This window comes from Notolepis coatsorum (genome assembly GCF_963971535.1).
Source record: "Notolepis coatsorum genome assembly, chromosome: 6".
NCBI lineage: Eukaryota > Metazoa > Chordata > Actinopteri > Aulopiformes > Paralepididae > Notolepis > Notolepis coatsorum.
Window position 1 is genome coordinate 83,659,588 of NC_140170.1, and position 17,827 is coordinate 83,677,414.

At 41.5% G+C, this 17,827-nt stretch overlaps 2 protein-coding genes across 3 annotated transcripts in view; one reads left to right on the top strand and one right to left on the bottom strand.

Moving 5' to 3' along the window:
* Nucleotides 1-1,698: 1,698 nt before the first annotated feature.
* Nucleotides 1,699-11,198, bottom strand: LOC311231146 (uncharacterized protein). The gene is made up of 6 exons (XM_084317650.1): nucleotides 11,113-11,198; nucleotides 10,634-10,802; nucleotides 10,365-10,518; nucleotides 10,071-10,252; nucleotides 7,712-7,940; nucleotides 1,699-3,419 (listed from the first exon to the last, which is right to left on the bottom strand). Exons 2-6 carry the CDS (start codon nucleotides 10,784-10,786, stop codon nucleotides 3,250-3,252), a joined length of 888 nt encoding a protein of 295 aa, XP_084173776.1. The 5' UTR covers nucleotides 10,787-10,802; nucleotides 11,113-11,198; the 3' UTR covers nucleotides 1,699-3,249.
* A 442-nt stretch (nucleotides 11,199-11,640) lies between these two features.
* Nucleotides 11,641-17,827, top strand: part of rrp9 (ribosomal RNA processing 9, U3 small nucleolar RNA binding protein) — a 40,629-nt gene continuing 34,442 nt past the window's right edge. For both annotated transcript variants that reach the window (XM_084316325.1, XM_084316326.1), the window contains exons 1-4: nucleotides 11,641-11,805; nucleotides 12,230-12,324; nucleotides 12,441-12,553; nucleotides 13,327-13,394. In XM_084316325.1, the coding sequence (XP_084172451.1) occupies nucleotides 11,722-11,805; nucleotides 12,230-12,324; nucleotides 12,441-12,553; nucleotides 13,327-13,394 (360 nt within the window). In that variant the 5' untranslated portion in view covers nucleotides 11,641-11,721. The remainder of the gene's footprint in view (nucleotides 11,806-12,229; nucleotides 12,325-12,440; nucleotides 12,554-13,326; nucleotides 13,395-17,827) is intronic.

Sequence of the window (17,827 nt, forward strand, 5' to 3'; positions counted from 1 at the left end):
ACTTCCAAAGCAAAGTCTGGGAAGGGTTGAATACTTCCAAAGCAAAGTCTGGAAGGGCTGAATACCTCCAAAGCAAAGTATTGAAGGGTTGATTACTTCCAAATCAAAGTCTGGAAGGGTTGAATACTTCCAAAGAAAAGTCTTGAAGGGTTGATTATTTCCAAAGAAAAGTCTTGAAGATTTGAATACTTCCAGTGTGTTGTTTGCCTTTTTCCCCCCCACACACATATGAACTCTTCCCAAGCATTAAAGTCCAGGTGCCACTGCTCCCTTGGTATAGCAGTCTACAGGTGTCCGCTCCTCTACAGAGCTCTATCCAGGGGCCAGGGTCGCAAATTACACTGGGGGTGGATGATGTTGCCTATGGCAGCCTCTATGACGAAGACCCGGACACCCCCCTTGTGAACAGATGGATGAGCCGGGGTAGAAGGAACTCTGGGTAGAGGATGGTCTCGGCACAGAGAGAAAGGTGTTGTGTTGTGAGGACCACTGACAGCACAGCTGGGCAAGGGGGAAGGGAGGAGCCAAGCCCCTGGTCATTGTTCAAACCAGGCATCATGAAGCAAGTGGATGACTCTTATGAAGCCACACCCTCTCCCTAAGCCCCTCCTACTTACACACACACACTATTCTCTTTCATCTATCAGTGTGTGGCTGTGACTGTCACACATTGTACTAAATGCATCTGTCTACTACTACTACTACTACTACACCCTCAAACACACACTCCTCTGTTCTCCTGTGTCTCTGGATGCCCCCCTGGGCCCTAAGAAAATAAGCATTCACTATTTTAGTTTTTTATTTAATAAAGAAAACATGGATTTTCAGAACTAGATTGAATTGCTCAATTCTTTTGTCAACTTCTGACACTTTGTAATGCTCTTTTTTGGTTAGATTGCCAAAGCAAATGTAGCTGCCTTGTTAAGTAATAAACGTTTGCTTACACATGATTATGTTCCATTATGTCTTGAATATAAGAAATGATACAAGCTAATTAGGCTAATCATAACACAATATATACCCATCTTCTTCCGCCTTCACTGTCTACAACTGCCTTACACTGTAATCATAACTACCTACCGCAACCTATAGTCTACCCATATAACTGTATGATAGCCATATACAATACTGTATATATATATTTATCTATATTGGTATGAATATATCTTTATATTCCTGTTTACATATCCTGTTTACATATTTACATATCCTGTTTACATATCTGTACATACCCACTCTGTATATATATACTTTATCTATATCTGTATATATATCCCATATCTACTCTTATTAGTTATACGATCGGCTAGTATGGCTTACTAACATAGTGTATTTATACTAGTATCACTGTACATATTACTGTACATTAGATTAGCATATATATATATATATACACTCAGTAGCTTCATTATATATATTCCATATAATCACTTTACACTGTACATTGCTATGCACTTCACTGTTACCTTGCACTCTGGTTAATGCCAACTTATTTTAGTTGTACTGTACTCGTGCTGCACGACGACAACACAGTTGAATGTAATCTAATGTTTGTGAGCGGGTCAGCCTGCTTGTTAGTGAGCGGGTCAGTCTGCTTGGCCTCTGCACTGACACCTGTTGGGGAAACAGAAAACCAACTCAAACGTGCAGAAGAACAAGTAGACATTAAGACGGCGTACAGAGGATAGTGGAGCAATCTAGAACGGTAAGAGTTTATTTGCCCAGCCGTAGCCTATACAGAACACTACACAGAGAAGCAAAGTGAACTGTCTAAAAAGGAAGTCTACATTTTGTAAATGCAAAAAAATAAAGAGAAAATATTCCAGGTTAAGAGTAGCACTTGGTGAATAAATAATGCACAAAATGGCTGTGAACTACAGGGTATATAAGCTACATCCCTTTTCATCAAAATAACATTATTTCATCATTGTGGCCCATCGCTAGGTTTTTCTGTACCTTTCTTGAACCAGGTAACATCCCACTGAGACCAAGGATCTGTCTTTCGAGGGCGACCTGGACCTATTAAGAGACCTACTGCTTTAACTAATGGCTACATAGATCCACATGGCTTATACACACACGTTGCTTGTGAACAAAATACTGTCATTATTATGGAAAATAAAAAAATAAAAACTCCCCAGTAGTATCACACCCAAGAAATCAACGTTCCTGTAATTGAGAGGGGGAAAACGGTTGATTTTCCCAGGGATTTTCAAGCATTGAATTATTTGTTTTTAAATATATTTTACGGTACGCTCTTAAGAACACGCCAACATTTTGGGAAATTAGCTAATCGTCTTCTCCAGAGAGAGACAAGAAGATACATAATGGTTCGGCGTGGTCCCATGGTCATGAAAACTGAAATCTTTCCTCCGTGTGGCACCGCTGTGTGGGTTTACCGTCCTCGCCGATGTCCCTCAGGTCAGGGGTCACCAACCCCTTTCCAATTTCTTATTGACAATATTCCTGCGGACCGGCCGACGGTCGGGTGGGGGGGTTATCACGACCGGAATATGGGTTCGGTTTATAAGTCAATATTATAATAACACATAAGTAGGTCAAACGTTTGGATATTAAACACACAGTGCATATTTTCTTACGTATAAAAACATCGCAACTCACCAGAGCCCTGCGCTCGTTTCCCTGCAACAAGACGAGAGGTGGTGGAAGTCTGCGGTCTCTGCGTTATCATCCGTAGGCCTTTTTTCATATCCCCTAACCTCTATCTCTGCCTCTACCATCTCTCGCCACCTGAAGTTTATCTCACTCATGGTAGCTAGCTAGTTGCAACGGTAACAGTAAGAGGCACGTGCGTATCGAGTCACCATGTGGGGTGATGGTCGACCGACGACCTCGCTTGCACCGAAGGTCAACATCAGGGGTCCTGCTGCTGTGGACAAGACGGCGAGGAAAGGTACAGCGCAGACGGACCGCGCCACGTCCGATGTAGCCGATAATGTTATACACATTTATTATTATTGTTTTTTTATTGTTTTTCTCTTTGCTGAATCATGTGGTTCCCTCGTGGCCACTGCCACACTGTTAATCGTTAACTGTTAATTACTACAAAAAGCAAGTCGAACTGAGACGAGACCCGTCATTAGATTCAAGTACTTTTAACTTCTCAATATAAAAAAACACTCTACCTGCCGTGAAATAATGCTAACCAATAAGATAGTATAGAAGAAAAAATAAAAATCTCAAATCAGCGTCAAACATGAATGACATGACACCCCGTCGTTTTTTCTCCTATAACGCCATCTCCAGGTCACCGGGGCTTTGGTCAATATCCATAGCTTTGTTTTCCATTTTAACGACTCCCATTCTTTTCTTCAGCAGTTTATCCTCGTTGTTCAGTTTTGTCCTGATGGCGGTTTTGATGTGGGTGATGTCCACCCCGAACTTCATGCCCACGTGATCTGAAGAAAGAAAAAGAAAAACACACACACAAAATAAAACACATCATCAAGTATAAAGGTGTATCTAATCTTATCTTAAAGGTGTTGTAAGTGGTATTTCTTTGTTTGTTAAAATGAGCTGTCTACATGTTAAAGTAATAGCTCTACAACACTCCCAACAGTCATCACTTATATAGAGTGTTTGGTCAGTAACACGGGTCTCCCAGTCCCTCCGCTCTGCAGTAAACAGAAAATAAATTTTCTGGTAAAGCCTTCCCACTTTATCCAATCAGGAGAGAGAACTCCACACTGCAGAAATAAGAAATAAAAACTAGCTAATTTCAATGTGTCCTTGAAACAAGTAAAATAATCTACCAGTGCAGTAAGCACATTTGGCTTGGCAAGATTTCTTGAAATACGTAAATATATCTAGGGTTCTCTGTCCTGATTGGATAAAGTGGGAAGGGATACCAGAAAATTTATTTTGTGTTTACTGCAGAGCTGAGGGACTGGGAGACCTGTGTTACTGACCAAACACTCTATATCAGTAATGTCTGTCATTTGAATGTTGTTTAAACAAGTGGTTCTCAAAGTGGTTTTTTTTTTTTTACTAGACTAGTTCATAGTCTAGAATTATTCTGCACTAAGCCAATTTTATTATTTATGACTGAATGTAACTGAACTTGTGAAGCTAGTCAAGCTACCTCTGTTACTGCACTACCTGTTATTGCACTATTCTGCACATCATTTGTTTTAGTTTACATGGTTATTTTGTGGTGCACCACTGATAAGCTTTATTTTTATTTTGTTTTGCATTTGTATCCAATGCTGCGTGAAAAAAGAAGAAGCTATATATCCATGTTGGATATAATGGATATACTGTTAAAAAAAGCCATATCCATGTTGGATATAATGGATAGTTGGATACTGTTAAATAAAAAAACAACCTTAACACTTTGGGCACCAGCCGCTTTAGCCATCTTTGTACTCAGTGTGCCACCACTGTAAAGGATAGGGATTTTCACTGTGCGTCGCAGTGTTTGCAGGGCTATATCTATATTATATATTATAGCTATGGAGACAATACTATGGCTCATTTGACATTAACTATCCATCGTTCAACATGTGAAAAATAATAATTTTTTTCAGTATACATTCGCGTGTTATACCGTGGTGAATATTGTATAGTTTCAAAGTGATCCTGGCTAATTCCTGGTAACTGTGTTATGGAGCAATACGTGAATTTTGCTAAAAGCTTTCGCAGTGCTCGCCTGGCCACGCTACTATTTCCAATTCAAAGGTATATCTTTCATCATGAATGCATGAAAGGGGGGGGGGGGGGGGTCGTTTTCTGATGCTTTGATCGTCAGCAACGGCATACGTTTGAGTACGTTAGATGATCGTTGCGATCGATGTGAAATCATTGTTGGATCAAAGTAGGATTGATGTCATATAGTCCTTACCTTTACTAGGAGGTATCCCAAAAAGAATATTCCAATTGTCTGATCGCGATTTCCAGTATTGATGTCGATCGGGTCCCTGACATGAAGTGGCACAAGATATGCCTCAAGTGTGCTGAACGCGTTTCGAAGTGGTCGGATGAAGCGATTTACTTGGGTTAGCCTAAATTCTCCACCCAGACGAAATTAGATGTGACACACAGGGCTAGATCCACAAAGAATGGATTGCACGGAGCAAGTTGCACCCTTACTTACAATTCATTATGAATTGAAAATGGCGGACAATGATGTAAATGAGACGAAAGTCTTTCTCTGGTCTGCATCCCCTTAACAATTGTGTGTATTGAGCCGTACTGTATTGTACCCATTCTGCAATCTTACAATTTTCCTTCAATCAATCACCGTGCAGATTGATTGATTGAATGAAAGTTTTATTAACAGATTGCAGAATGGGTACAATACAGTACGGCTCAATACACACAATTGTTAAGGGGATGCAGACCAGAGAAAGACTTTCGTTTTGTTTACATCATGGTTCCCCATTTTCAATTCATAATGAATTGTAAGTAAGGGTGCAACTTGCTCCGTGCAATCCATTCTTTGTGGATCTAGCCCACAGTGTGAAATAAGGTTTCAAAGGGTGGGTGATACTGCCACCTAGCAGGATGCGGCCAGTATTGCACTTTTGGGATCTCAGAATGATTTCCTATGGTAACACCGAGGTATGTGAACCTGTAATGAATACAAAAATCGAATAAAAGAAAAAAATACCAAAACCCTGAGAAATCTCGGGTCTGGCACTCAACCCGCTGGTGAGTTAACCCAAGAAATGGGTCTGGTGCCCAATGTGTTAAGGGTCAACTTGATTGCATTTTTTTCTTTTCTTTTTTCTTAATGCATTGCCGAAAAATCTGTATCGGCAGATACTCAAAATCACATGATCGGGATTGGATCGGGAGTTAAACAATGTGATCGGGACACGTCTATGCTTTCCACAACAAATTCGTGTTTCCGCGTTCGAGTTTTGCGCTATGATTGGCCACGCACGTTTCTGGTCATGTGACATGTGTGAGCGCCAATTGTGGGACGGCAAGTTCTGCGCCTATTTCCGGGTCTAACAGCCTGCAAACTACCTAACGCCTAGTTTATCACTGGTTAAGCTTAGGCGACTCTTTCGCAGTTGGTTAAGGTTAGAGATTGGAATCAGGGCAGGCGTTCTATCGCCATGCTCTAAGACAGGGGTCTCAAACTCAATTTACCTGGGGGCCGCTGGAGGCAGAGTCTGGGTGAGGCTGGGCCGCATCAAATATTCCACAAAAAAAGGGTTTCAAGTATTAAAAAAAAAAGTAAAACTGATCCAATCTTCTCAATCTTTAGCAATAACATTTCAGAACATGAACAGTTCTTCAGAACATGAACGGTTCTTCAGGCTTCTCAGTGGTGTCAGTGGACTCATCCACAGCTATGGAAATGCACTGTGCATTTTTTTTATTCTATCACAAAGCTGTTTAATCAAATCACCAGCCAGTATTTCAGTTATTCTGGTTGCTGTGCGATCTGAGGGGGATTTGCTTTTGTTTGCCTTCAAACATGGTCTCCATCACTTCAGTCATACATTATTTTCAAATAGCTACCGTTTCTTGGCATATAGTCACATAATTGGTTTGGTGCTGGGACCAGGGGAGTAGCTGGGGGGGGGGGGTTAGGATGATTCCAAGGGCCCAGCACTGGGGGGGGGGGGGGCCAGAGAACACTATTATTATCTTTTTATTAATATGGTTTTATTATTATCCTAAAGTAAGTTAATGTAGATGACTCAAAAGTATAATTGCCTGTATTATAAAAAAGAATATATATAGGTAAAAACCATATTATGCATTTATCAATAAATAAATGCCCCAATTTTTTTTATAGATTGGGGGCCCCACATTTTTTTATAGATTGGGGGCCCACAAATTGATTATTTCATGGGGCCCAGAATCTCCAGCTACGCCCCTGGCTGGGACTCAGGATGAACGCATATTTTTCCGTCCATTTACCTTTGAATTGCAGTCGACTTTTCTTTTACTGACCATCTTTGAAAATGCCATATTTTTCTGCTGGCTGCCTGCTGGCGTAAATAGGCTAATAGCTACATTTATCTCACAGAGATAAAACTGGGAGCGAGTTTACTGTAGATGCGCTTTCAACTCTGCTCCGACTTGAACTGAAAGAGAGAGACGACATGCAGTCCGTGAAGACCCGCCCTACTCCCCTACTCTGCCTCTGATTCGCAGACTGTGGGTGAGGGGGAAAAACGCTGACGGGACGCGTATGTGATTGGACCAGACCCGTACACACAGACAGACAGTGGCAGTGCTGCCGGACATGCAGAGCACTGCTCGCAGAGGAGAGAGATAGCGAGGATGCATTTGCTTCCACTTTACTTGATATCACTCTGGAATCACGTTTCAACCAAGTCACTAACATAACGTTGCTGTCATGAGCCTGCGCTATGGTAGCATACAAGTGATAAAATAAATAAAACTTCCAACTCTCGCGCAACGACTCGGCAAACAGTTGCGCGCGGGCCGCATTAACACTAAACGTTGATGTCCAGTAGGGGGCCGCAAAATATCATCCCGCGGGCCGCAATTGGCCCGCGGGCCGCGAGTTTGAGACCCCTGCTCTAAGACAAACTCTAACCTTAACCAACTTCGAAAGAGCGCCTAAGCTTAACCATCCAAAAACTTGCGGTCCCACGATTGGGCGTACATGTCACATGACCAGAAACGCGCGTGGCCAATCAGAGACGAGGAAACACAAATTTGTTGTGGAAAGTATTCAGGCGATCGGGACATCCCTACTATCTACCGATGATGCTGCCCAGGATGTCGGGGGGGAGCTGGGGCTTTGGGCAGTCGTCTCCGGTGACGTTAGTCCTGCGGCCTTGCAGGGAGTGTGTTCCCAGGGTCTCTCTGTCGAACAGCATCATCAGCAGAGCCGACGTGTACTTCTTATAGTCTGTGATCGCCGAGATGCGCTCGTAGAGGTTCCGTGGGACTCTCAAACCCTCTGCGAGATACAGGAAGCTGTCCTCATCCTTGGGAACAAAGAGATAATAATGAAACATGTCGAATCTGTTCACAAAAACATGACATGAAACCACTCAGATTAAAACGTCTAATGTGTTATTTCCACGCCCTAAGACGGTGCGATCGATATCTGTGAACGTGAGCTGCTCTCTCTCCCGAAGCCAGAAACCAGAGAAGAAGGAATCAAACTTGTGATGTCATCAATTATTACGTCTGGAGCTGCTCCATTGACAATGAATGGGAGACTTTGTAGGACCCACAGAATTCTTTTTTTTTGTATATCCAAATGAGCTCAATTCTATATTATAAAACAGGTAGCTCAAATCGAGCAATCTGATTGGTTCATAGCCATGGTATAATGAGCTTATATCTATATAGCTATGATTCTAATTCCTTTTCACAAGTCAGTATCACTCCGCGTGTGTGTTGCATAGCAACCACCTTGCCAGGAGGGCTGCATTTAAATTGAAGTGTGTCTTACTTTCCTATTGCCATAGCACTTGGTAACCGTTTTATAAAAGCAATGGCTCACTTCAGGCCATGGCATATGGTTATTATATCACAGCTAAGTCAGACCTCCGCTTCGCATCTGGCCGAACTACGCCCCTTAGCTGTGATATAATAACCATATACCATGGCCTGTCGTGAGCTATTGCTTCATTAGTGATCTCAGTTCTGAAACAGAAAATGTACCTATGAACTCAGAACATTCCCATGGGTGCTCTCATTGTCATCTATAATATCTTTCCCAAATGATTGTCTATGGAGCAGCTTCAGACTTTATTCTTGATGACATCACATGTTGGAGGTTTAGTACTCTAGCTTTTAGATTTGAGAGAGTCACTCATTTTCACTAATATTTTTGTCTTAGACCAGAATAATCAAGTTAGACCGCGCTCACAAGTTCTCACACTGGGTGCTGTAATCCCATAAAGTTCAGTATATCAAGAAGCAGGGTAGCCGGACCAGCACTCACAGGTTCAATGTTTTTTTAATGGCAGCCTGAATAAAAAGCAGACATGTTTCGGACAATGTCCTTCTTCAGTGAAATGGCTAGCTAATTTCACTGAAGAAGGACATTGTCCGAAACATGTCTGCTTTTTATTCAGACTGCCATTAAAAAAACATTGAACCTGCGAGTGCTGGTCCGGCTACCCTGCTTCTTGATATACTGTCTTAGACCAGAGGAATGACATGTATGAATTCTGAAATCGGGCAGTTTCCTTTTGAAGCTATTAATTATCTTTATGTGATGAAAATGAGTGCCCAGCAAACATGTTGAAGAATGTTAGCTGTCTACTTGCCAGTGGGGGACAACGGACTCTAGGGAGAAGAGAATGCGCGTGTGACTGACACTTTGGAGACTAGATGCAGATGTTAGCAGCCAAGGTAACAAGCTAACGTAACACAAATGTAGCTTAATATTTTTATCCTAGCATGTTTACTTTATCTTAATTTTTATTATATTTGTATTCTAATGATCCTTTATTATATGTTGTTATATTTTTATTCTTATTATCCTAGCTTGTTTACTTTATCTTTATTATATTTGTATTCTAATTATCCTAGAGTTTTTACTTTATCTTTATTTTATAATGTTTTTATTCTTATCATCCTGGCTTGTTATTCTCACCCGTACCTCTCATGTGCTTCATTCTTTTTCCTGTTGCTGCTTTGACACAGGTATTTCCCTTCTGGGATTAATAAAGGTTTATCTAATCTTATTTTAAAAAAGGTATCAAAATTAAGGTTTTTCTAATATCCGTCTTTAGACCCATTTGTTTGTTGTTTAAGGTGTCTGCGACATTACATTTTTATCAAACGGGGGTCTGCAGCCTGGTGTGTATCAATTTGGGGGTTCTTGACATGAAAAAGTTTGAGGACTACTGGTGTATTGAAATAAGATGAGGATTAAGCTGAGCATACAGCTGCTTTGAAAAGCTACACTTCCAACAGCACCTTCAACGTTTCGGGGGAAAGTCTTCCTATGTCCGAATTTGTTTACATACAGGATAGGATCGCTGATCCGGGACCAGCTTGGCTCTTTTGAAGTTATAGTGAAGTGTCTATACGTCTGTGAGCTGAACAGTGAACCGTGATCAGTTCTTCTGGTCTGATCAGAAACCTTTATGTCTAACCTCTGAGTTTGGCTGTGGCGATGTCGACCTCACTGCATTGTCAGGTTCACTGATATAAGACACGGCTTCACCGTCGTTGCACTGTAATGCTACTGCCGCCTCGGCCCCCTTTCGAACGTGGTCCAGAGTTACTTTCAGTTCATTTGCCGTGTGCCTCATCTGGACCATGAGGTTGTTCATTTCTGCAAAGGCAAAAGTAAATAAAACAATAAATAAACTACTCAGAAATGAGATGGCTTCAACAAATTGATTCAATATAACTTTTGACAATTGGCTCAATTTGACATAGCTCACCTTTCAAGTCTCTCAATTCTCTCTCAGCCAGAATTCTACACCTACGTTCATATTTTAGTTGTGCTTGTAGCTGTTCTATTTTCATTAGAAGGCTTATTGTGTCTGTCCTAATCCCAAGACTTGGATCATTTTCTTCAAAGTCAACAGGTGCATTCTGCAAAAATAAAAACAAAATAAAAACAATTAAAAAAGTCAAGAGCTGCTCTGATACATTTTCAGCTAAGGCACATAGTTGAAATAAAACGAGCTAATCAGCTCATGTCTTTCACCTCTTGATGTACATAATGTGAATATGAGGGATGATCAGATATCTCATGATCCACTGGCTCATCATCAAAGTCGTGTGTTTCGATGCCCATTTTCAGCATCTTGACTGGTCGCTGCTGTGTTGTTGGCGAGGAGGGCGCTCTCTTGAGTGGCATGGGTGTTAAAAACAATCTGTGAATGGGGTGTGGGGGTGAGGAGAAGGGTTCATAAAAGACAGTAATTACTTAATTCATGGTGTGAAATTAAACTTTTGAATTAACTTTTTCTTTCTTGTGTAAATGTGTAAAAACTCGGGACTGCGTTCACATGAAAGATGGGTTAATTTAATAGCACCCTCCCCCCCCCCCCCGCCCGCCCCCACCAGAAGCCACCCCCTCCTCCGTCTGGCTCAGCTTGCTCTCTAAAAACTGACTAACGTTAATAAATAAAATAAAATGAATACGACCTTTTGGCAATTGTCTGGTTCTTAACACATGCTCACCTGACTGTTCAACTCGCTTTCGAGAGTGCTATGTAACGATGCCGACTGAAGAAAAAAAATGTACGCGCAGTACATGGAAATACCAGAGAGGGTATATAACAGGAAATACTGCGTAGTAAAGGAAGTAGTAGTACTACTGCAGTATTGCAGTACATAGATCCTGCTGTAATTACATCGACATTTAGGGATGTGCACGAGATGTTCCTGCGCAAAATATTCGTAAAATACTGCCCCTTTATTTATCTTTCACCGTATATGTGATAACTATCACATTGGGTGGATGTGTCGTGTTATTTTCATCTTCCCAATTATGAACGGAACACATATATGGAAACTTAATATTCCAGGGAAGGATTTTGCATCTGTACGAGTTTCCGGCTAAACTAGACTCCTCGTCTAAGCCAATGATATTTCAGAATTTAGACTTTTGGTGGGCGGGTGTAAAAACTCCGTGGATATCATCCAATCATCACCTCCCGTTGTGTCATACTCGTGCTCATCGCCTTCATAGTTTGGTTGAGGAAAACCCATGTGGGGATTTATGTTGACTTGCTTGCGTTCTACTGTAACGTTTATCTAGCAACACATTTACTTTGAAACGTTTTCAGCATGTCTTCGTCTTTCTTCATAAAGAAGAAAGAAAACCCAAAGTTTTCCAAAAAGGAAAGCAGTTCAACAGCGACAAAACGAAAGGTAAGAAGGGGGAATATATACTTAGCGGTGCAGAGTTCACGTTAGCTCGCGTCATGTCAGGTTGTCACCAAAATGTCTAAATTCCACGAAGTTAACGTCATTACATGTCAGCAGTTGACCAAAATTATGTTCTGTCCACACTGCACGTTATATTGTAAATAACGTATATTATATAATTAATTATATAAATAAATTAGAATTATATTATATAAATATATATAAATATTATATAAATGTCATGTATGTTCATGTGTATGTCATAAATGTCACTATGAATTGAAAATGGGACCCTGATGTAAACAAGACAAACGTCTTTCTCTGGTCTGCATCGCCTTAACAATTGTGTGTATTGAGCTGTACTGTACCCATTCTGCAATCTGTTAAATAAAGTTTTCATTCATTCATATTGCAAATGTTGGTGCAGAGTGATGGGGGGCCAGGAAGTAACATGAAAGGACACGCGAAGAAGCGCACCTCAAAATTCAACGAAGAGATTTCCAGTGATTCAGAGCCAGATAGGTGAGATCATCACATTAGTTGAATGATGCACCGACCGCTACTCTCATGTCATAGAATAGAAGAACGTGCTAGTGATTCCCAAGCTAATTGATCCCTTACTCCTTTTAACCCAACAGCCCCACAGCGCACAGGAAAAGGACGTCTGTTGAAGAGGATGACAATGATGAGACGCCACAGGAGAAGAAACTTCGACTTGCAAAACGTTACCTTGCACAGTTGCGGGACGACGGTAGGATCATGGCCTTGGCTAGCCCTGTATTATACTAGCTAACATTTACACTTGCGTGCCGTGAACCTTCTATTGTTTTTTTCAACCTTTTTCTTTCTGGCAAAACTTTAACTGAAGTACTGCACAATTTTGTTACTCACCAAGTGTAGACTGTAAATACAATCCTCGTAACTTATTCACCATAATGGTCGTGGGAATGGGAGTTCAACACCCATAATAAGAAATGAGAAGTCTACTTTTTTAGAGTTACGTTAAAGTCAATATATTGTCATTGAAGAGTTCAGCAAGGTGACTGCTGAAGGGAAGAAGCTGTACCTGAGCCTGCTGGTCCTGGAACTGCGATTCCTGTAGTGCCTCCCAGGGGGGAGAAGGGCAAACCGTTTGTGGTTGGGGTGAGAGGTTGAGCAATTGTCGGATGTCTCTATTTCAAACTTACCTCAGAAGATCTGTGCGACCTGTTGCAGTATTTCTTCTTGGTCAGGTGTTTGAACGTGGACCAAAAACAATGTGCATGCGCTTAACACCTCACGCAGGCTCTCTGAGGAAAGTTTGAGATGGAGACGTTGGTGAATTTCTCAAAAGTGGGCTTTGTATTCATATTTTGGTCTTTAGAAGTCCTCGCCGTCCTTCGGTCAATCAAGTTCCCTGATCAGAACTCATGGTTGTATGAATATACATGACGTTCACGGGGTAAAGTTAGCACATCTGAATGTCCGTATTGCAGTGAGTAATGCATTACTTATTATCCTGTGGTATCTTTTGTGTTTTGTCAGAGGAGAAGAAAGCAGAGGAAGAGTCCTTTGAGACGGACCTGATCGCCGGAAGACTTCAAGATGAAGTTGTATGTACACCTTTCCGTTTCAATAGAAAGTCGGTGTGTTTGATGCTGTCGTACTCTTTTGCACATTGATAATATTATATTAGATTTAAATTGACTGTCATCGTACAGCACAATACGGTACAACAAAAATAAGTTGGAATCTAACCAGAGTTCAAGGCAACAGTAAAATGCACAACATGACAGGTGTGTAATATACAGTGTAACAACAAGTGATTAAATGGAATATATATATAAAAGATGGAATATATATATAAAAGCTACTGAGTAAATATGTTAATCCGATGTATGCACAGTGATACAAGTATAAATATAATATGGTAGTAACTGTAAGCCATACTGGCCAGTGGTATAACTAGAGTAGGTATAGGAGATATTAGTCTATATTAGGGCTGTCCCCGACTAAGGATTTGGATAGTCGACTATGATTGGCCAAAATATGCCGTTATATATATATATATTTTTTTATCATTCCATTTGGGCTGTGGGCAGTGATGCGTTGCTCATGGGACGAGGTTGCACTCCGTGCAACCAACGTTTTGTGAGCAGAAGCGCGTGCACGCACACACACAGGAATGCGCTGCACTCTACTGATGCGCCAACTCGCAGTACCCACCTGGCTACTTTGCATATCAATAGCGCCGGTCATCAGGTGTTGCATTCCATTCGTAGAGGCAATTAGGCACTCTTTTTAGTCTGTCCTTATGCGAGGGAACATTTATGCGCGTGCACGTGGCGTCATTAGCGTGCGTGCAACCAGTGTTGATATGAGCATCGCAACACTGGCTGTGGGGGGTGCTTAATGTCTGAAGGAGTCGACTGAAGGCTTCTTGTCCTCTGCAAAAGCATGCAATTGGTCCACTGATGGATACATCTTGATATTTGTCTAGTCTAGTGTGTTCATTAGATGGGTGAAATCCTCTTTCAGTGCCTCTGTGCCTGTTTTCTTAGGCAGTTAGCTTCTGGTATGCGTTCCATTAGCGTTAGCCACGCTTCTAGGCCTCTTTTCTTTTGGAAAGAATGATAAAAAAAAAAAAATGTATTATTTTTTTTGTATTCGACTAAGAGGTTGGCAGTCGATTACGCCTCCTTTCGACCGATTAGTTGACTAATAGGGGTCAGCCCTAGTCTATATACAGCATGTACAGTGCAGAGTGGGTATGTAAACGGGAATATACAGATATATTCATACTGATATAGATGTATATAGAGTTGTTCCGATACCGATACCAGTATCGGAAATGCCTCCGATGGTATTGGCGAGTACGCATCAAATCTATGCTCCGATCCCATATGACGTAATTTATCAACACGTGCAGTATCCTCCTGCTGAGAGTGAGCATTATAAAACAAACATGTTTTTAATTAGGGATGCCCCGATCACGTTTTTTGCCACCGATACCGATCACCGATCGTCGTGAGCCATATCGGCCAATACCGATCCGATACCGATCGTTTTGATAAAAAAAAATTTTTTTTAATTATTTTATATAATTTTTATTTTTTTATATAAAATATATATATTATATAATTAGACTTGTACTTGTATTATCTGCGAGACATCGCCACCACACAACAAGCTCCACTGTCTGTGTGTACTCTAGTAGCCTCCAGCTACGGCCAGGATTCTCCGGAGCTGCAGCTGGACCCTATACTCGAGTAGCCTGCAGCTACAGCCAGGATTCTCCGGAGCTGCAGCTAAACCCTATTGATCATATTCAACAACATGCCCTCAGCTCGAATACGCATCGAATGAGTGTTATAAAACATTGATATCAGGAGCTATCTGTGGCTACTGCTGGCCGGCTATATAACGTTGATACAGCGCCTCTGTGAACTATTTAGTTCAGTGGGACATTTCGTTTTGAACAGTGAGCTGGCGTCAGCTAACATGAGCTAGCTGAGGTATCATACATGTCAGGGTTCGAAATTAACGGGGGCTTGGGGCAAAAATGCCCTCGAAAATTGACCAAATGCCCTCAAATCAGTTAAGGGGGGCAAGAAAAGCCCCCGACAGTTTACTAATTATATATATGCTCTACAGTGCGAGCATTTCCCTCGTATTTGCCCCTAATAATGTGTGTGCGCGAACCGGAAAAATCATTTACTTGCAGTGTGCGAGACGAGTGAAGATTACAAAACAGCTCCGCTGTTAATAGTTCAGAAACTGGACTGAAATTCAGTTTTTGGGTGGAATGTTTGTTGCAAGGAGGGAGGGAGGCGGGGCCCGCTGCGTCTTACAGGTACTTGAGAGGTGCGAACGCAGACAGACGGAGAGCTCTGCTTTCATCAAGCATGCATAGTGTAACATTAAGTTACACTGCTATCTTAACGTTAGCAAGCTAAGCATCTGCATAGCGCGACCTGTGTAACGTTAAGTAACTTGTGTTCGGCGGGGGAAAGACCGTTCCATTTGTAACACAACTTCAAAGAATAACATCCAAATCCGATCCCGATGCGCATTTCCTTCATTCCACAGCGCTGAGCGTGCAACGTATTTCATTGATAGATCTGGCCAGAGCCTATACTCACAAACGTTCCAGTGCTGTCTTCGGGATGATTTTAATCCAAACGTCCATTCAAAACATGTCTGACTATTTCCCTATGCATTGGTGCGAGTTCAGCTGACAGTCCATAGAGTCCATGACATAAGTTCATGAGATGCTCTGTTCTTTTGTTGTGTTTGAGATGGATGTTGTTGCGTGTGTGGGGTTTTTCATTCAATTTGAAACAAGCCTCTTGACTGTTGGAATTAGGGATGTTAAAAATAAAATGGCTAATAATATTATTCAATATTAGACATTCATTGATCCAGAGGCAACCGGCTATTCGTCTGCTATTTGTAGATATATCAAGACAACAACACAACTTGCCCTCAGGGACAATCATATTTAATCTATTTAGAGTATGTATGTATTATTTACAGATAATTGAAGGTACCTCAAAACATGAAACCAAGCCATGTCACACATCGTGTGTGTGTGTGTTACTTGAACAATTGTCACTGTGCTGCTAGATTTCTTTGTGTGCTCCTAAATTTGTATTTAGATTTTATTTATTAAAATTTTATTTAGGAGCACATGTGCTCCTTGGGAAAAAGGTTAGCGTAGATCCCTATATATGGAGACATTAACATTACGTTATCAAACATAGGGACGAAGACTGTAAAAAAGTGTCAACAATGTTTTATAATCTTTATGTTAATTTTCATTATAAAAATGTTGTGCCCCCGAAAATCAATTAAGGGGGGCAAAAAAAGCCGTTGGATTTTTTTTTAATTTCTAACCCTGATACACGTCTCTACTAGACTTGCTGGAGCGTTTGTTGATGTCAGGAGCTATTGGTAGCTGGCCGGCTAGATACCGTTCGGTTAGACAATGCCTCATCATGTATTGGACTGGAAGTGAATGGTTGACTGGGTCATTTTGTAACGGTAGCTAAGGGAGACGCCGTCCTCCCGTCCCACTAGACTAGACAGACCCGTGTTTACATGCGCGTGGGAGGGTCTGGAGGGAGGAGCAGACGCCGCACAGCTCGAGATGCTTCCAGCTCCCGGTGTCTGAGACAGAACTCAGCGAGACGAGCGAGTGAGATCGGTTTTGACGATCGGCGAAAATAAAGCATTATCACCGATCGCATATTTATACTGATTATCGGCCGATAACGATCGGTGGCCGATCGATCGGGGCATCCCTATTTTTAATCAACCGTGAATTAAAGTGTCAATGCTGCTTGTCATTTTAACAGCAGATACACTTTCTTAAATGCCATCCTCCCGACAGAGCGGTGTGACAGGGAGCTGCAATCTGTTCCACTTGCTGGTGTTATTTTTAGAATTAGTTGAAGAGCTAGCTCGTTGGAACAACATCCGTTTTAACGTTACCTTGGCTAAAGTTGGGGCTATTCATAATCCAGCAATAATCGCTGCAGACCTGCAAAAGTACAGCAAGTTGGCACAGGAGTATTCCAAGGTAAATCACCTTTTCACCAGTAACGTTACATTGTCTTTCCATCTAGCTCACATTAACTGGCTAACCTAAGTCATCACTGACCGACCTCTCGCACACATGCACGCAATTAATGACATGTTGCGGACAGCCATACCGGTGACAATGTTTAGCTTTTAGTGCCAAAGGATAAGAGTCAAGGCGGAGTCTCAAAAGAGAATGTTGAATATTTATTGTGCATCGAAAACCATACACGTAACAGTGCTAACTGAACCGGAGCCGACAGGATAGCAAGTGCAACAATGTATAGCGTCCGTGCGGAACCAATGTCCCAACAACAGTTCTGTGTGTTTTGCCATACATGGCAAATGCCCTAACTCATTGAGCACAGTTGTCAATTAATGATACTAATCTATACAATCACCTGTTGAATAAATACCATTACTTTCTAGTTATTACTAAAAAACAATATGTAAAACAGTATCTGTA

Bases quoted from the DNA above. Each gene is read 5' to 3' on its own strand.
- LOC311231146 (XM_084317650.1), bottom strand. From the start codon at position 10,786: ATGCCACTCAAGAGAGCGCCCTCCTCGCCAACAACACAGCAGCGACCA. The intron at 10,519-10,633 runs GTGAAAGACATG...TTATTTTTGCAG, and splicing joins CACATTATGTACATCAAGAG to AATGCACCTGTTGACTTTGA. The intron at 10,253-10,364 runs GTGAGCTATGTC...TTGCCTTTGCAG, and splicing joins AGAATTGAGAGACTTGAAAG to AAATGAACAACCTCATGGTC.